At 41.5% G+C, this 20,302-nt stretch overlaps 1 protein-coding gene across 6 annotated transcripts in view; it reads left to right on the top strand.

Moving 5' to 3' along the window:
• Positions 1–1,240: 1,240 nt before the first annotated feature.
• Positions 1,241–20,302, top strand: part of NEO1 (neogenin 1) — a 285,881-nt gene continuing 266,819 nt past the window's right edge. For 4 of the 6 annotated variants that reach the window (XM_072628418.1, XM_072628417.1, XM_072628419.1 and 1 more), the window contains exon 1: positions 1,241–1,529. In XM_072628418.1, coding sequence (XP_072484519.1) covers positions 1,355–1,529 — 175 coding nt within the window. In that variant the 5' untranslated portion in view covers positions 1,241–1,354. The remainder of the gene's footprint in view (positions 1,530–20,302) is intronic. The other 2 variants (XM_072628420.1, XM_072628416.1) reach the window with 2 other exon arrangements.

Genomic DNA, 20,302 nt, shown 5'->3' with positions numbered 1-20,302 from the left:
TGATTTCGAACTAGTGTAGCGGCCTTGTTGCCTCCCAAATGTAACAAGGTTTACAGTCGTCCTCCTCCCACCTACTATGTTACCAGAAAAAAAAAAAAAAAGGTGAGCTCCGGCCAGGGAGCAGGCGATTACTCTCTCCCCGAAGGCTTTAAAAAACCCAGTGGTTTTTCGCTCCTTTTGTACCCCAGCCTTAGCCCCAGCGCTCTGCCCGATCCCGCAGCAGGCGGTATCTAATCTAAATCAAATTAAGCAATCTCGGTAAAGCACTTTGCAAATCTTCCAGAAGCGCTCTCCGGTCCTCCGGGTTCCGCAGAAAGTCCACCCCGCGGCCGTGCCGAGCTCGGGGCCTGGGTCCCCACGCCGTGTCCCACGAGCGTCCCGACTGCGCCAGGACGCAGAGCAGACACACGCCTGTGCACACGCCGGTGCACACAGGTACGCGGCGTGCACAGCACAGGTATACGTGCACTAAGTGCATCGGAAGGGAGACCGACGTCCGTGCCAATAAAACAAAATAAGAGGGGGGAGGGGAGCCTAGGACAGTCCCGGCCAGGCCTTTGTTCCCCCCGGGGGTCCGGCCCCAGCGGCTGAAGGGCGCGGGGTGCAGGGCGGGCCTGGAAGGAAGAGGCTGGGTGGGTGTGGGGGGTGTAGCGCCGGGTGGCGCCCCCTCCCGCTGGGCGCCCCCGAGCGGGGGGCTTGGCGTGGCCGGGAAGCCCCGCGCTGACCCGCGCCTGCCCCCGGGCTTTCCGGCTTCCTCCGAGGCCATATATAGGGAGCCGGGCCTGAGCTCCAGCCGTCCTCAGGAGAGTCGGGATCGGGATCAGCCTCTCCGGGATTTCCCTGACGCCTCGGCAGAGGCAGAGGCCGAGGCCCATGCGAGGACCGGCCGAGGTGGGCGGAGCAAGGAGCGGGGCGGGGGGGCGGTGGCGGCGGCCGGGCTCTGAGCTGGGGGCGGGCCTCGCTCGCGCGGGGCTGCGGTAAGGGGAGGGGGAGGGGCGTGTTTGTGCGCGCGCGCGCCCCCGCCCCCCGGCGCTGGCCGCCCTGTGAGTGTGGGAGCTCGGGCGCGCGTGTGTGAGTGTGTGCGGTGGGAGCGCGCGGGGAGCCGGAATCGGCGGCGGCGGCGGGGACTGGAGGCGCCCGGAGCCTGCCCTGGGCTGTCTGCCCTCTCACGCCCGGCGCGCGGTGACCGCCCCCCTTCTGTCCCCCTTCCCCCCTCCAGGACGAGGAGGTGCCCCCCCAATCCCCCGCGAGGATCCCGGAGCGGACCCGAGGAGCCGGAGCCGGAGCCGGAGCCGAGCCGGGAGGGCGGGCGGAGCAGCCGGGGTCGGGCCGGCGCTGGCCGCCGGGGGAAGAGATGGCGGCGGGGCCGGAGCCCGAGCCAGAGAGGGGCGCCCGGAGCCCGGTCCGCGCCGCCTCCGTGTGGCTCGGCTGCCTCCTGCTGCTGCTCGGGAGCCGGGACCCGGCCCTGGCCGCCGCCGCCGCCTCCTCGTCGGTCGGCAGGAGCAGCCCGCAGCCGCCGCCGCCCCCAGGTGAGTGCGGGGGGAGGGGGCGCCGCGGCCGCCTCCCCGCAGGGCCCCTGGCAGCGCGGCCCGGCCCACTTGTGCGAGTGGCCCCTCCGAGGCCGCTGCCCGCACACGCCGTTCATTAAGTTGTAGCGAGAAAGTGCGTGTGCGAGGCCGGGGGGCCCGGAGCGGGAGGCCTCCCCCGGTACCCCTTCGGGTGTCCGTCGGGAATCCCGGTGTCTCCGTTGGACCTGCAAACTTTGATAGGTAGCTGGCTCCCCGCGGCGTGGGGAGCTCCTCGGGGCCCCCTCGGAGGGAACGCAGGGTGTCCCAGAAGTCTCGGGGCGGAGGGGGGCCGTGAGGAGCTCCCGTCAGCCCCGAACAGCGCCCCGGCTTTCTTCTCCGCGGAGAGCTGCACCGAGACTTTTGGGACACCCGGTATTTGGAGAAGGCATCGGAGCCCCCCGTGGGTTAGTCGTGATGTGGCAACTTCTCCCAAAGCCCTGCAGAGATTGCTGAAGACGGACAGTCTTGGAAGCTCAGTCCACTTTTTTGTAGGGGCCGAAGGGAAGGGGGGAATGCAGAACTTCAGTACCTGGGCACGCTTCTTACCTTGCTCTTCGTTCGATTAATGCGTAACATTGTCTTGGCCAGTGGAGCGGGGCTGTGGGGAGCAAGGAAGGGTTAAAAACATGGAGTGCCAGCACCCATTTCTAGGGAAACCCTTAGAAATTCAGCATTTACCAAGGCAGGCTGGTGCTTGTGCATAAAGTCCTAGACTTGGAGTCTGGAGGACCTGAGGTTCCTTATGTGCCCCATAAGCAAATCACTCAAAACCTCTCAGCCTCAGCTTCCTCATTTTAAAATGGGAATTATATCTCTTGTACCTACGTTGTGATAAGGTAGGTTTAAGCACTTAAACTTTAAAAGCTCCATGTAAACGTCGGGATTTGTCTTCTTTTCTTAATATTACTACTTTTATTATTATTAGACCCTGTCCTGTTCTTTGGTTTAGGGAGCGCCTGGTTAGGAACTCCCTGGGAGTCCCTTCTACTTACTGTTGGTCATCTGCTCTGCCTTTTAGGGGCTCTCAGAGATTTTGACTTGTTTATTTGTATCCAAGGTGAGATTTGAACCTAGACCTTCCCTGCTCTGAGATTGGCTCTTGGTTGGTGGTCTACCTTAATAGGTCCGTGGTTCCATGATCATGCTGCAAATGTCACTTGTTCTTTTGAATATTAATTTGGGAATGAAATAGAGTATATGATAAAATTTGATTTAAAAAAAGTTCCACTCGAGTCTGTGGATGACTTTGGCCCTTACAGTTCTGTTGATGCCACATAGTGGCAGCTTCCAATATCTTATGGATAGGTACCACTTCAGATTCTAATAGTGTTGGACTATAAGGTGGCTAAGTGTTAACCATAAATTCATTTGCAAAATAATTAGTTCTTGGGCTTAATTTTTAAGGAAAAACAGCAATATTTTGTTTGAAATTAAAATTACTGCTGGCTCCTTAACAAGCGTATCTCAACGTTAACTTTTGTTTGTATAGAACTGATGGTAGTAAGCTTTTAAGAAAAAAGTTTTGTAATCTGTTTTCAACAAAAAGACTTAAATTGTGGTATCAAATTTAGGTTCTTCTTAGGTCTTCACAAGAAATTTGAACCATAAATTTGTATATTCTTCAAAATACAGATTTCATTTTGAAAGTTTTGAGTCCTTTTACTCATGGAAGTGGCTTTAAAAAAAATCTTAGTCAAGAGAAGTAAGAAATGTCTTAGAAAATATGTTCTAATAACTCATTGAAACTTTATGGTATGAACAATGCAATTAATGGGTACAGTCTTAATCTGACAATTTTTTGACTGTGGATTGTGTGACATTCTGGTGACTTTAAGGAAAATGAATCTTAGTAGTGAGGCATGCATAATGTTATGGAATGGCCTAACATTTTAATGGATTAATTTATAGAAAGCAAGTTTAAATTACAATGATGTATGTTTACTGCATTTTCTTACAGAGTTGCTTCAGAATGTTTCTGAATTTAGGTTTTTTGCTACATAATTTAACATTTGAAATATAATTTGTAAGATTACACTGACAATAGTGAAGTTATATTCGATGCATAATTTTAAAGGAAGGGGTTCATGCTTGAGTTTAGTAGGATCTTAGGGCAATGGGTATTCTTTTGACTTAGGAGAAGAAAGCAACATCAGATGTGAAAGCTTACCTCCAGGTATATTTTAAGGATTTTAAAAAAATGTAGTATGTAATTTGCATATGTTATCTAATTCAAAACTTAAAACAGTCTTAAGAGAAAGGTATTATCTACATTTAGTGGATCAGGAAACTAAGGAGCAGACAGGTTTAATGACTTGCCCTTGGTAACCAGGAGCTATCAGCCAGGACTGAGGTATCAGAGGTAAAAATTAGAATCCATGTCTTCTTGAATCCAAGCCTAGTAACTCTGTTATACTGTGCCGCCTCTAAGCAAGCAAAGTATGGCATTGATTTTCCCCAGCTGGTAGTGCCTTCTCTGAGGCTGCCATCCATCTACTCTGCATCCATCTTTTGTGTACCCAGTCATTTACATGTCATTTCCCCCACTGGAATGTGGTTCCTTGAGGGACATTTTTTTGTCTTTGTTTTAATCCTTGGGTGCTTAGCCAGTAGTAAGCATTTAACAAATTCTCATTGATTGATCCAGGAACTTATGATGGTTGAACAAGTATGGGTTGAAAAGACACTTCAAGCCCTTGTATGGCAAGTGTCATATGAAGAGTGAAGGGCAATATGAAGAGTGAAGGGCAACATGGTAGCGGTAGAGTGGATAAAGAGCCTTCTTCCAAGTGAATGAGAACTGGTGTCTAAGCTGCTCAGGGAGCAGTAGAGACTCAGATGTGGCCTCAAAAGCTAGGTTAAGGTGTTGGAGCCTGATGAAGTGGAGTCAGGGTTACGTTTACAATCAGAGGACCTGAATTCAAGTCCTGTTTCTGCCACTTGCTGCCTTTGTGATCTTGAGTAAGTCATTAAAACTCTTTGAGCCTTAGATTCTTTATAAAATGTGGGGTTTGGACTACATATCTTTTAAGACCCTTCAGCTCTGAATCTATGATCCTGTGATGCTGTGAAAGGGTACCAAATAAACTTGAATGGAAACTGTAATGAGAGATTAGGCTGAAAGCAAATTGGGGAGATGTTGAACACTGTGCAAATGGTTTAGATTTTATTCAGAAGGCATTGAATGTTTACTGGATGTTTAATGAAACTTTTTGAGCAGGAGAGTAATGCTCAAGGAAGGAATGATTTAGGAGGATTAATCTGGCAGTAGTCTGTAGAATGCCCTGGATTGGGGAGACACTGAAATTGGTAGGTAAATAATTGAGATAGGTTACAGAGACAATAGGATAAAGGCCTTAATTAGGGCACTGGTGGTGGAAACGAATGGGAATAGTATTGATAACTAGGGAGAGAACTTTGGAAGAGAAAAGTAGAGTTCTGGGACAGAATTGTGGGTAATACTGACTTTTGTTGTTTGTCCTTTGTTCTCAAAGAGGACCATGACATCAGGGAAATGATGCTGTGACATGCAAGTGAATTGGAGTTAAGTGAGGCTGTGCAAAGTCACCAGCCTCACTTTTTCCTCCTGAACCATCCGGTGGTGAGCTTGAGATCAGGGTGACTTGAGATGGCCCCTGATACCGACTTTTAAGTGATGAGGGGAAGAAGAGAAGCCAGTAAAGGGAACAAGAGGATCAGTTAATCAATAAACAAGCATTTCTTAGGCTCCTGTTCTATACCAGGCACTGTGCTAGTCTTTGACAGAGAGGTGGGAGGATAAATAGTGCCTAAGAGAGTTGGAAGGATGGTTAGCCACGTCTAATGCTTCAGATAAGTCAAGGGCAAAAAGAACAGAAAAATCATTGCACGTGGTGGTTGGGACTTGGATGATTGTGGTAGGAGCCAGATTTTAAGAAGTAGATAATACTTCTTTTTGAAGAAAAGTGCAAGTGAGATGAAGGAGAGGAGGGCAAATAGTTTGAGGGGTGAATTTCATTATTTCTTTTAGGACTGAGGACTCCTTTTTGGAAAAAAGAGAAGGAACCAGTGGAGAAAGTTTGTTTGGAAGGATTGGTAATTCACGGACCAGAGTCTGAGAGAAGATGAAGTGCTATGGATCTGGGACACAGGTTGAGGGGCCTAGATTTAGAAGTGAGAGTGGATAATTCTCCTTCCTACCTAATATAATAAATGAAAAGATACATGTTGAGGAGAAGCCTGAGGTCTTAATAAATTAGTGGATGATACCATTTGCTAGTGAAGGGAGCTAGAGTGGAATTGGGACAATGAGAAAAGGAGAGGAGATTTGGGATAGTTGTGAGGAGTGTGTAAAGGAATCAACAAAAAATAGATTACTGAATTATTGAGCCAAAGATATAGAGGTGCTGTCCAGATTTCCTCCCTTGACTTAGAAACTTCTGAAGCTCAGGAACTCATCTAAACATTGTATGCTTTCTAACAATGACCCCAATGTTTTGCCCTGAGTAGATGCCTAAGAAACATATTGATTAATAGTGGGCAAAGTTATCATATTATAGTTTTTCTGGCATTAGACTGGCCTGAGTTAGATTAGAGCATAGTTCTTAACCTTTTTGGTGTCTTGAATCACAGTCCAATGAAACCTATGGGCTCCTTCTCAGAATGATTTTTTTAAATGCATAAAATAAAATACATAGGATTGCAAAGGAAACTAGTTATATTGAGAAAAAGTTAAAATTTTTTTTTAAGTTTATGTCTTAAATTTAGATCCCTAGATTTGAGGAAGCATACATTTATTTGAGGGAAGGGTACAGAATTGACTTGTAAATTTCCGATTTGTAAAAATTCTGTTAACTATGGGAATGAAATTATTCAGTCATATTTTAACTATTCATAGCCAGCATAGACAAAATATATGAAAAGTCCTGCATTAATTCTTTGACAGTCTGACTGGGGAAGGTTTAATTGAATAAGTGATTCAGGTTTTAGTACTCATAGTAGATTTGAATTCTACTTTACCATCACAACTGTACCTCTGCTATAAAAAAAAAAAAAAAAAGATCTTGAGTGTTAGAATGACACCTAAAGACCATGCAGCTCAGTCTTATTTCCTGTGCAGGAAAATCAGCCTCTGCTTGAATATCTTCACTGATGGGGAACTCACTGCCTACCAAAGCAGGCTGTTCCATTTTTAGATCACTCTAATTATTAGAAAGAAAGCTCTGCTTTCACTTGAGCTAACATTTGCATCTTTTACTCAGCTGGCATTAGTCCCATCTTCTAGAGCTACCCAGAATATACCTGTCCTTTCTTTCCCATGACAGCCCTTCTGATTAAGTTCCTGCATATTACTGTTATTAAATGTAACCCTGCTAGTTTCAATCCATTTTCCAGCTGGTAGCCATCCTCCTGGATTCTGATTCCTGCAACCATTGCATTAGCCGTCTCCCCCAGGGTAGCTTCCTGTGAAAATTGAGGAGGTGTGACTTATGTCTCAGTTCATGTCGTTGATAAAAATGTTGAACCGGGAAGAGGACAGAGTTGTGAAGTATACTCCTAAAGACTCTCCTTCAACTTGGCATTCTTCTGTTAGTCAACATTCTTTGGGAATAGTTGTTCTGGTTATAAATCCACTTAACTAGTGTCATATAGTTCACATTTCTGGTTGTCTAAAAGGATACCATGAAACTTTTTCAAAAGAATGATGAATGAAAGTATCTTGCAGAGATCCAGCTCTGTTTGATAGTTTAACTTAAGTTAAATTAAGCTTAACTTAATTTCCATTTTTTATTACAGTTATTTTGTTTGACATGAATTTGTCTGTAAACTCTTAATGTGGTCCTTGTGTTGTTGTTGAGTTGTTTCACTTCATGACCCTGTTTTTCTTGGCAGAGATACTGGAGTAGTTTACCATTTCCTTCTCCAACTCATTTTACAGATGAGGAAACTGAGGCAAACAGGGTTAAGGGACTTGTACAGGGTCACACAGCTAGGAATTGTCTGAATTCAGGTTTGAACTCACAAAGATGAGTCTTCCTGACTCAAAACCTGGTGCTGTATCCACTATGCCACCTCGCTGCCCTACTATGATCATTGTTCACCTTTCCAGGTGCTCAGAAATAATGCATTTAGTAACTTGTTCTAGAATCTTTCTTGAGAGCATAGATCATTTGGAACTGGAAAGGACCTTTGAGATCACTGAGTCTGTTGTCTTCATTTTACAGATGAGAATTCTGAGGCATTGAGATAGGAGTCGACTTGCCCTAGGTTACAGCTACAGAGCCTGAGATCCCAACCCAATATGATGCTTCACAACTGACTGTTCAGTCAGATGATGGAGAAAGAACCTGACTTGAAAGGATTGAGAAAGAGTGGGGCAGTGAGGAAGTAGTTGGATTTGGTGTAGACAGCTTTTTCAAGAATTTTGGTATGGAAGGGGAAACAAAAAAGTGGGCCAGTAGTTGGATGGGACAGATGGATTAAGGGAAGGCTTTTTTTTTTTTTTTTTAACTAGGAAGACCTGAACATTTTAGTAGGTAGATGGGAAGGAGCCAATGGAGGGAAAAGAAAGAAGTTTCTTGAAAGAGAGGATCATTGCTAGAGAAAGTTCCCGGAGAGAGTGGGAGCCAAGTGGGAACAAGGTGGAAAGATTATTTTTGGCAAGGAGTAGGAAACAGACCTTTTTCTCTCAGAAAGGAGAGGAGAGAAGGAGTAACAATGAGAATGTTGAAAAGTTTTGACAAGGGAATTGAGAAAGCTCCTTTTTGAAGACTTTGGTCTTAGTAAAGCCTATGCTCTAGGTATCAGAGACTTCAGGTTTGGCTAGGGGCTTGGGAGAAGAAAAGATTTTGAACAAATGATGGGGAAAATGAGTTAGGGAGTCAGTAAGTATAGACACCAAAGATGACAGCGATAGTGAGGACCCAGCTGATTATATATTGTAGTTACATAGCAAGTGCTGTGTGTGTGATTTTTGTGTAAGTGACCTTATTGAATGATAGAGTGCTGTTGCATCAGTGACCAGTAAGCTAGTACATAGACATTTTCTCATAGATTCTCTCTTTGTAACCTCTAAAAACACTGTTGATCCATAGAACATGGCTTGGGAACTACTGGTATAGGACATGAGTGCTATGACTTCAAAGGAGTGAATTGATTGGCCTGGAAGATTTTCTTGGGGAAGGGGCAGCTGAAGTAAGTCTTAAAGAATTAAGGGTAGGTTTTGAATGGGGGAGGGGCAGAAAGAAGGAGGGCCCATGGGAAGGAGCATTCCTGGATGGTTGAAACACTGAACAAAGCAAAGGATTGGTAAATTTCACAGACAAATTAATTGACTTCTATTAGTTCTTTGGTGTAGCTTTCCTTCTCATCAACAAATTTGTTTCTTGGGGAGGAGGGGCACCTATATTTTGCATTTTATTGTAGCAATTCTTCAGAAGTTAAAAATTCACCCTGTTGTACCAGATATTACTGAATGTTGATAAGTAGATGGATTTAAGATAGCGGTTCATTTTCACAATGCCTTTACATTAACTGTTATTGAATTTTCTTTGAAAACTTTCACTATTTTTTCTAAACTTTGATAGCATCTGTAATAAAAGAGTGATTTTCTTGCATTTTTTGTTTTAGCTGTTTAAAAATAGGTTTCAGGTTAGCTATTGTACGTTCTTTTGTTTCTCATTTAGTTCAGTATATAAAACCAAATCAAATTTGACATAATTTTATTTATAAATCATCAGATTGGCCTATTACTGAACTTCATTTCATTTTTTTTCTGACAGTGAGTTTCTTTTTCCTTTCTTCAGTACTTGTTGCAAAGTTTGTTTAAATGAACATGATGCTACAATGTCTCAGCCTACTGTTCACCCTTCAGGCTGGGAAGATTAAATTCTAATGGTGTATTTGGATGCACCATTAGAGGATAAGTCCAGAAGAGATTTCTTTCTTAAATTCACCTATGTTTCTTGGAGTTTTTAGGATTGAAAAACTAATAGTAGTACTTTTCAAATTTTAAAGTTTACTGCTAACACAATTTGAGTTTTAAGAATTTATTATAGTTCTTGAAATCTGGAAGTGTAATTCCTCCTTTGTTCCTATCATTTTCATTATTTTTCTTGATGTTCTAGATCTTTTGTTTTCCCAAATCAATTTTTTTATTATTATATTGAGTTCTATAAAGTATCCTTTTGATACTGTAACATAACAGTAAAACTATAAATTAACTTTGGTAGTATTGTCATTTTTGTTGTATGATCCAACCCAGCCATGAACACTGATTATTTGTCCAACTGTTTAAGTTCTTTATTTCTTTAAAGAACTCTTTGGAAATCGAACTATACAAGTATTTTGTATGCTGTGGTAGATTGATATACAACATTTTATGCATTTTGAAGTTATTTTGAATGAGATTTCCCTTTCTATTATTACCTCTTAGATTTTGTTAGCATTGGTGTCATGTATAATACATATGAAGTATATGTGGGTGGTGTATATATGTATTTGTTGTTGTATAGAAGTGCTATTGATTTTTGAGGGTTAATTTTGTAAACTTGCTAAAGCTCTTGTCTCAATTTGTATCTGCTTCTTCTCTAGGATTTTCTAAGTTGACCATCATGTCATCAGCAAACAGGGCCAGTATTTTCTCCTCTTTGCCTAACTTCATACTTGTAATTTCTTTCTCTTGTCTTACTGCTTTTGCTAGCATTTTGAGGTGTATGAAATAATAGCGGGAAGAGTGAGCATCTTTGCTTTATCTACAACATACTTACATAGTTAGTTTAGATTCAACACTATAAGACACTTTTTAAAACAAAAGAAATTTAAAAGTTAAATTACTAGACAAGTTATACTAGATAAGAATGATTTGATTAGCATATAAAAGCACCAGTTTAATGTAGCTTTTTTTTGGAGGGGGAGGGGAATCTTAAAGAATCTGCCTGGGTTGCCTTACTTTTGGTCACCTGCAGTATATGGCACTCTCTCAAGCATGGCCATCAGCTATCCCATATAAATGTTCAAGCTACCAAGGTACCAAATATAGAAGAGGTTTTATTTACTCTTTAAAGGATTTGTACCAAAGCCCCTAGCAGTTCAGTAGACCTCCCCACCCAGTTTGACTCTGTAACTACATAGGTCTACTTGCTCAGGGGCCATTGTCTCATTACCCTTTGCCGGCCTGTCCTCTGTTGTTGTCTTATTGCTTTACTGTTGCTGTATTCCATTCCTGGAAGAAATTTAGATAGTATTGTGGGCTTTTGCTGTCTTTTAATTTTAGATCACCTCATAGTCTGGCTGTACCTCCCACAAATGCTTCCTGAAATCTACTCCAAGTGAACATTTCCAGTTCCTCCAATATGTCCTTGTACCATAGGGCTTTGAGTTCCCCTTACCATACTAATTACCTGCTTTGGGGTGGTTTAAAACTTCATTTTCTGTTCTAAAATGTAATGCCTAAGACTGGATGTAATACCACATACATGACGGCAAATAGAGGAAAATATACTTTTATATAGTAGCCTGTACTTTTCCTTGTGTTGAATGTGATTGTTAACTTGAGGACCTGGAAGGCCACATGTGGCCTTGAGGCCACAGGTTCCCTACCCCTGAGGATTGCATCAGTTCTTTTGGGTTTTGATTCATATTGGAGCTCCTAGGTCCTTATTTCATGAACTGATTTCTAGCTCCAGTGTAGAACTTAATATAGTTATCTCAATCAGATCTCATAGTTTTAGTTTTAACTTACCTGTTTAGTCTATTGAAATCTTTTTTTTAATTTCAGTTCTGTTGTCTGATATATTCGTTACTCCTCCCATATTTACAGTTATCTCTTCCACATCATGGGGTTAGGGAGAAGGCACCCCTGCAATCTGAAAAATCCATGTAAAATTTTTGGCCCTCCCTTCATACTAGAGAAGAATCTTAGTCTGAATTATTGTGTTATTAAAAGATAAAATATCTTGATATTACACAACAAATACATATGTTTTATGTGTCTCTGAGTTTCTAAATTTTTCTGTGTCATCTGCTGGCCTTTGTGTCTCATCTGTGGTTTCTGCAAAACTCCCATAAAATCCCCATTTAATTTCTTATGCCAGCCTGCAATGTATTGAAACCAGCATGAGAAAGGTCATGATATGAAAGGGATAACTGTGTATCATCTACAAATTTGATAGACATGCTGTTATGCCTTCACATAAGTCATTGATAAAAAATATTGAACAGAGCCAAGAACAGTCCTACATCTATTAGAGAATCCTGTTTTGGTTGATACCAGTCTATTGAACAGTCAACTAGTAATGGGCATATAAAAATCTATTATTTACCAAAATGGTTCTTTAATTTATACACAGCTAATGGCTAGTTGTATGGTATTTGAAACTTTTTTCACATAACCTTTAAACATGACTGATGTTTAAACATGACTGATGACCCCAGAGACTTGACTTCTGTTTGATTTCATGTAATCTCACAGCTTAGTGCCATAGTTTGTTTCTAACTGCTAAAGAAGAGTTCACAAAAACTTATATATGGCAGTCATTTCTTCCTAATATTATAAAATAGAAAAATACTTATTACCTTAATTATATAGCATGTCCCAAAAGTCTTTGTGCAATTTTATTATGTAGAGTACATAAGCTTGTTTAAATAAAATTCACTAAATACTTGTGGTTTTTAGTTGTTGTTACCATAATGTAGCATGTCAAATATCTATAATTAAGAAATTGAATTAGAGTAACACATCTGTTACACTTAACTTTGGTACATAAGAATTCCATTCTCTTTTGAAACATCCAATTAATCTGAAAACAATTCTAAAGCAGCTGTTTTAAAGGGTGCTGTGTATCTTCTGCCACCATCCCCAAGGCTTTCTCTAGTACAGACAAGGCTCTTGGCTTCCTGATGGGGCTTCCTTATCTCTGCTTGCTCTTGCCTGTTTTGAAGCAGACTCTTTAGGTCTCACAGAATCCAAAAAAAAAAAATTCTCCATCTGCTTGGAGCCTGAAACCTCAAGGGAGGATGATGTTGATTAGTCTCATCTTGTGTTTCCCTCACCAACCAACTTCTCTTTGGCCACTGATACCCTGCCTTGACTTTCTGCTTAGTGGTTTAGAATATTTCCATGCCTTTATACTTATTCCATTCCAGTGATCTTGAATCTCTAGCAGCCCATATACAAATCCCATTTCTCATCTTCTCAGTGCTTCCTTAGGTGTATGTAATTCAGCCCCTTCTCCAGATCTGTCCATCCCGTCCACTCAGCAGTTTGGAATGCCTGCTCCATAATTAACCAAACCTTTTCATCTTAAACTTATTTCTTCCTCTTCTACTCCTTTTATCTTTCTACCCTCATGAATCATGACTCCTTCCTGATGATATAACATTCCTTGTCACCTTTCGAGCTATACTTTCTTTCATATCTCCCAACCTCATTGGAGGGGAGTTCTAGTACTCCTCATTGCCACTTCTGGACCCTTCCTCAGCCACCTTCATTACACAACTTTTCCTCTTTTCAGGTTCATGTTGTCCAAATATAGCTCCCAATCTAGATCCAGGTGGCTTTTATCTGTTCACTCCCTCCCACCCTCAGGCCCCAAAGATATTCTTATTTCTTCAGTGAGTTCATTGCCTGGTTTGCAATCTTTCTTTCCTTCCAATCTCCTGCTCTCATATTAGGGGCTTCAACATACATATGGAAACTACCTTAAATATTTCAACTTCTTAGTTTCTCAATCTACTTAATTCCCTAAGTTCTAATAGAATGACCCATTCTTCCATTCCATCTCTGTTAAACACAGAGAGGGTCATTCCCTTGACCTTGCTGTAACTCACAAATATTCCACTTCCATGTTCTGTGAACCCCTAAGTGCATTTTATCTCATCAAGAATGAATGAATGGATAGATGGAGCATTTAATAAATGCGTACTAGGTATAGAGCACTGGGGATGCAGATAGACTGGTGGGACAGCCCTTGTTCTCACAGGGAAAATGACTTGTAGAGTTGTAGCTGCAGTTTAGGTGTTACCTGGCCCTTAGGGGCTAAGTCATGGCCTAACCAAAGGGTTCCATGGCAAGGCAGATGTATATACCTCTTCTTTCATGTCATTTCCACTTATGAAATCATAATGATTTTCTACGTTGGACTTTATATTTTACTCCTATGCTTTGTGACTTTGTCCTCATCATAACTTCATTTCCTTCAGTCTTCTGTTCTGCCCCAGACCATTGTTCCTGTACTGATCATATTCTTCTTCCTTCACTGTTTTGACTCCTTGATGAACCAGCTGAATTCTACACTCCAATACTGATTTCTTTGCTCTCTTGCCGGACATGATTTGCCAAACCCCAACCCTGCATTATTCCTATCCTCAGCCTTTTTCATGCCCTACTGAATGAAGCTTGAGGAAATCATGAAACTGATGATTAGGCCAATTACAAATTTGTTACCTAGCCAGAACTGAGCCCTTATCACAGCCAATAAAGCATTCTCTTCGTAATTGATTTGCTATCTCTCCAGCATTTCTGTTCCAAGCCTTCTTGTCTTCTCAAAGTTCCCATGGCACTGTTTCTCCTCCCCACCATCTCAGGCAAGTACTTTACCTTCTACCTCAAAGGCCTCTGTCAAACCCCCAAATTTTACAGATGAAGAAATGGAGTTTCAGAGAGGTTAAATGATTTGCCAAATTCAAAGTAGTAGGTGCAGAGGCAGAATTTGAACCCAGAATCTCTGACATCTGGATCATGCTGTAATGAGTATCCAACAAAACAATCATTTTCCCCTTAGATAAGTGATTAAAATAATTTTGTGTTTCATTTAAATAACCAGGTAAAATATTTTGTGCTACTCATCTGATAATGTGATTTGATATTTTAAGATAAACTTGATTCCACTTCATTACTATAACTGATGATGTTGTGTATAAAATGCTTTTTAAATTGTTTGAGTCTCTCCTCATTGACACAGCTAGAGGTAAGTTCTGTTAAATGCCAATGAGAAATATGAAAGCACTGTGTTAAAACACTGAGGGAGAAACCAAGCATAACCATACACAGCCCCTGCTTTCAGGGGTCCTGTAACTTAGTAGAAGAGACAGAAAGTGGGACCCATATTTGGACTGAATACTTATGAGTAGGTCTGTAGATCACAGAATGGCAGAGTTGGAGGAATCTTCGTTTAGAATTACTACAATGTGTGAATTCATAGGATATGTGAATAGGGTTTCTTTATTGTAGGTAAGGCACTCTCAGTGTTTACTTACTAGAGTTTACAAATCAGATTAAATCTAAATAGACATAGAGATAGTCACATATTATTGTAGAGGGGAGAGACAACAAAGTCAACCACAGCACAGGACAGAAATTTTTCTCTGTTAATGGAAGCTTTATTAACATCGGTGTTAAACAAAGGAAAAAAATGTGAAGAATGCCCGGATTATTGTCTTTTTCCTCCCTTATCCCTCCTCCCAAAGTCTTTAGAGAGTATTATCAGCAATTATAATAATGAGTAGAAGGAAAATAGAGGCAGACTGACAAAGAGTTCTGAGAAGTACAAATGACTGCAGAGGAAGAACATAGGAACACAGGAGACAGAGAGGTACCCGGCTAATTTCTGGTTAGAAATTTTAAAGAATTAAAAGATTAGATTTAAATTAGGGAAAAAAATTGTGTTCTACAACCAAATGGATGAAAGAAACAATTTTATGGGTAAGGAAACAGGACCAACAGAAATGAGAAGAAGTAATTTTAACTTAGGCAGTATCAGAACTCAAATTATACAACCAACAAGTCATGTCTTATGTATAGGAACACCAACAAAAAAGAAATTAAAGACAAAAAGGAGAGTAAGAAACATTATGACAATTATTCTCTGGAATGAATAGGTACAAGATTTATTCATTATTGAAAACTTTCTGAGACAACTTCAAGGTACTCCCAAGTATTGCCATAGTTTTTGTACTATAAGAATAAAGTAAATATTCTTCAACTTGTGGTGACTGCTCCCTTATTTCCTTTCCCCTCAAACTCCACCCCACCGTCAGTGTTCTGCTCTAAAGCTCCCCACCCCTTCCACTGGGTCTCTGAAATGCCTACTTCATAGGTAATGAAGTTCTTTTCATTTTAAAATCTTTTCCTTTCCCACTTCTTCCATTTTCTGACTCCTTCCTAATGGTATGGTTTCCTTGGCCACCCTGTCCAGTACGAGTTGTGCTCTGACTCATTTGTCTCACTGCCTCCTTCAGGAGAGGGAGTAGAATACTCCTCCCCCCCCATTGCTCCTTCAGGTTGTCCCTCTAATACCCTCATTCAGCAGCCTCTCCTCCTTGGGAATTCACTCAGTCTATATCTGCTGCCCAGTCAGAATTCTGCTAGCTGTTATCTGCCAAGAACATGCCTCTTTTTCCTCATTGAGATTAGTGCCTGGTTCACAGTCTTTCTCTCCTCAACTTCTGCCCTCATACGAGGGGACTTCAAAATACATTTTAAAAAAATATTTATTTTTAGCTTTCAACAGACATTTCTACAAGATTTTGAGTTCTAAATTTACTCCCCATCTCTCCCCTCCACTCATCTCAAGACAGCGTGCATTCTGATTACCACTTCCCCCAGTCTGCCCTTCCTTCTGTCACACCCCTCCCTTCTCTTATCCCCATCCCTTCTATTTTCCTGTAGGGCAAGGTAAATTTCTATACCCCATTGCCTGTATGTCTTATTTCCCAGTTGCATGTAAAAACGGTTTTTAACATTCATTTTTAAAACTTTGAGTTTCATCTACTCTCCCTTTCTCCCTCCCCACCCATCCCCACTGAGAAGGCAAGCAATTCAATATAGGTTATACATGTGTAGTTATGCAAAACACTTCTGTAACAGTCATGTTGTGAAAGACTAACTATATTTCCCTCCATCCTATGCTGTCCTCCATTTATTCTATTCTCCCTTTTGACCCTGTCCCTCCTCAAAAGTGTTTACTTCTAATTACCCCCTCTTCCCATTTGCTCTCCCATGACCCCCACATACTCCCCTCCACTTATTCCCTTTCTGCCTACTTTCCTGTAGTGTAAGATGGATTTTCATACCAAATTGAGTGTGCATATTATTCCCTCTTTAAGCCAAATGTGATGAGAGTAAGGTTCACTCTTTCCCTTTCACCTCACCCTTCTTCCTCTCTGTTGAAAAAGCTTTTTCTTGCCTCTTTTATGTGAGATAATTTGCCCCATTCTATTTCTCCCTTTCTCCTCCCAATATATTCCTCTCTCACCTCTTAATTTTATTTTTTTAAGTATCATCCCTTCCTATTCAACTTACCCTGTGCCCTCTGTCTATATATATATAATCCTCCAACTACCCTAATACTGAGAAAAGTCTCAAGAGTTACAAATATGATCTTTCCATGTAGGAATGTAAACAGATCAACTTTAGTAAGTCCCTTATGATTGATTTCTCTTTCCTGTTTACCTTTTCATGGTTCTCTTGATTCTTGTGTTTGAAAGTAAAATTTTATATTCAGCTCCAGTCTTTTCAACAAGAATGCTTGAAAGACCTCTATTTCATTGAATGGCCATTTTTTCCCCTGAAATATTATACTCAGTTTTGTTGGGTAGGTGATTCTTGGTTTTAATCCTAGCTCCTTTGACCTCTGGAATATCATATTCCAAGCCCTGCAGTCCTTTAATGTGGAAGCTGCTAGATCTTGTGTTATCCTGATTGTATTTCCACAATACTCAAATTTTTTCTTTCTGGCTGCTTGCAATATTTTCTCCTTGACCTGGGAACTCTGGAATTTGGCTACAGTATTCCTAGGAGTTTTCCTTTTGGGATCTCTTTCAGGAGGCGATTGGTCAATTCTTTCAATGTCTACTTTACCCTCATCTGCTTCTAGAATATCAGGTCAGTTTTCCTTGATAATTTCTTGAAAGATGATATCTAGGCTCTTTCTTGATCATGGCTTTCAGGTAGTCCAGTAATTTTTAAATTGTCTCTCCTAGATCTATTTTCCAGGTCAGTTGTTTCTCCAGTGAGATATTTCACATTGCCATTTTTTCATTCCTTTGGCTTTGTTTTATAATTTCTTGATTTTTCATAAAGTCATTAGCGTCTATCTGCTCCATTCTAATGTTTATGGAATTATTTTCTTCAGTGAGCTTTTGGACCTCCTTTTCCTTCTGGCCAATTCTTTCTCCTCATTGGCTTTTTGGGTCTGTTTTGCCATTTGGGTTAGTCTATTTTTTAAAGTGTTATTTTCTTCAGCATTTTTTTGGGTCTCCTTTAGCAAATAGTTGACTTGTTTTTCATGATTTTCTTTTATCACTCTCATTTCTCTTCCCAATTTTTGCTATACTTTTCTTACTTGATTTTCAAAATCCTTTTTGAGTTCTTCCATGGCTTGAGACCAGGTCATATTTTTCTTGGAGGCTTTGGATGGAGGAGCTTTGACTTTGTTTTCTTCTGTTTGCATGTTTTGATCTTCCTTGACACCAATGTAAGATTCTGTAGTCTGATTCTTTTTTTGATTTTTGCCCATTTCCCCAGCCATTTACTTGACTTTTGAGCTCTTTGTCAAGGTAGTTCTCTACTTTCAGTTGGGGTAAGTAGCCCCTCAACTCCCCCCATAATCTGTGGGCCTAGAGCTCTAGAAACAGTCGCTGTTGCTGCTGCCCCCCTACCTCTGCTGCTGTGGGCTTCTCCTCCCCCTTGGTTGCCTTGGGGCTGGGGCCTGACCACTCTACTCTCTCTCACAGGTCCCAAGGGTTTTTTCCACTGACCTTCCAATTTGTCCTTGGCTTTTTGGGGTCATGAAGCGTGGAAACCACTATAGGTGTGAGAGATTCATTCCCTTCAAGGCTTGCTCAGTTCTCGTTTGTGCCAGCGTGGTCTATACTGGACTGCACTCAGCTCTCAGCATGGTGCGATAGACACTTCCTGTTGACCTTGCAGGCTATCTTGGGCTGGAGATTTGCTTCACTCCCTCATTCGGTGGGTTTTGCAGCTCCAAAATTTGTTTAGAGTCCTTTTTTAAAGGTATTTGGCTAGGTTTGGGGAGAGAGCTGTTACTCCACCATCTTGGCTCCGCCCCCCAAAATACATTTTGACATTCCCTCCAGCATACTAGCTTCCTAGTTTCTCAACTTTCTTATTTCCCAAGACCTCTTTCTTTGCAGGACTTCAGCTGTACATCAAAATGGGCATACCTGTGATCTTGCCGTCATCCACAGATGTTTCACTAAGATAATTGTGCACTCTCAATTTCCCTTATCTGATGATAGTCTGTTGTCATTACTTCTCTCTCTAGGCGTTGTAAACCCCTCAGTGACCTTGAATTCCCTCCACTATTTAGTCCCCAGGCCTTTACCCTTGCACTGACTACATTCTTTTCTCTTTACCATCTTGACTTTTTGGTGAAGAAGTTAAACTTTACATGGTCCTTTTCTCTTGAAATATTTGCCCTCTTATCTTGCCTGCCAAGCCTTAGTCTTGGATTCCTTCCACTGTCATACCTGCCCTTGCTGCTACTCCTGTGCTACTGAACAAAGCTGGAGAAAACTGTGAAACTCTGCTGACTGGGTCCACTACAGATTTATTATATAATCTCAATTAGGGCCTCACTGCAGCAAAAGAATGCTTTTTAAACTTCCTTTATTACCTTACTCTCCTATTCACTACATCAGCTTTCCCAAAACTTCTTTGGTTCTCCTTTTCACCACACTCTTACCTAAGAGCCTTGCTTTATATTTTGCTAAAAAAAATGAGGCCACTTGCTAAGAGCTCCCTCATCTTTCCTGTTCCTCTTCTCATATCACTCAAATGTGCTCTGTCACTATCCCCTTTACCCCTGTCTCACATGAAGTAGTGACCCTTCTTGATAAGGCAAATCCCTCTACATGCACAGGTGATCATTTCCATTCTATTTTCCTTAGTAGATTGCCGAGTCTCCCACTTAATTTCCATTTCTCGCTCTATGTGCTGTCTGTTTCCCTCCTATCTACAGACATGCCCATATCTCCTCTATCCTCAGTCCTCTCTTGATCTGTTGGTCCTTGCTACCTGTTGTCCCATGTCTCTCCTTTCTTTTATGGCTAAATTCCTTGAGAAGTAAATCTCTCCACTTCCTTTCCTCGCATTCTCTTAATTCTCATTCTAGCATCTGACCTCATTTAACTGAAACTGCTCTCTTCACAACTGCCATTGATCTCTGACGTGCTCCATTCTCATCCTTCTTGACCTCACTGTTGTTCACCCTCTTTTCCTTCCCTTTTAGATGTTTGTGACACTGCTTTCTCTGGTTCTCTTGCTACCTGATTTTCAGTCTTCTCTGCTGGATCTTTATCCATCTGTTGGTGAGCACTTTATTTTCAAAGTACTTTTACATACATTCTGTTATTTGAGCTTACCAACAACCCTGTGAGGTAGATGGTTGTAGGTATTATTCATATTTTTTCAGATGAGGAAATTGAGTCTCAGAAGGATTGTGGCTTGTCCATGGTCACTTGTCTAGCTTTGTGTCTTTCTGTATGAGATTTGAAATAATTCCCTGAATCCAAGTCTAGCACGAACTCCCATGTTGCCTCTGATAGCTTTAGCATCAGAACACAGCTCTGTGTGACCTTGGACTTGTTACCTTAAGGATGGTGATATTCTCTTCTACAGTGCGTACACAAACTCATCTGTGGCTGACTATTCTCTGAGCGTATTCTCCCATAAGTTCTTTCTTATGAAGTTGTTGATGTTGTTTTTTTGTGCAGTTCTTCCTTGGTAATTCTTCCAG

Source organism: Notamacropus eugenii, chromosome 1 (genome assembly GCF_028372415.1).
Source record: "Notamacropus eugenii isolate mMacEug1 chromosome 1, mMacEug1.pri_v2, whole genome shotgun sequence".
Classification (NCBI taxonomy): domain Eukaryota; kingdom Metazoa; phylum Chordata; class Mammalia; order Diprotodontia; family Macropodidae; genus Notamacropus; species Notamacropus eugenii.
Note: the sequence above shows the minus strand (reverse complement) of the source record. Positions and strands in the feature narration are given on the sequence as shown.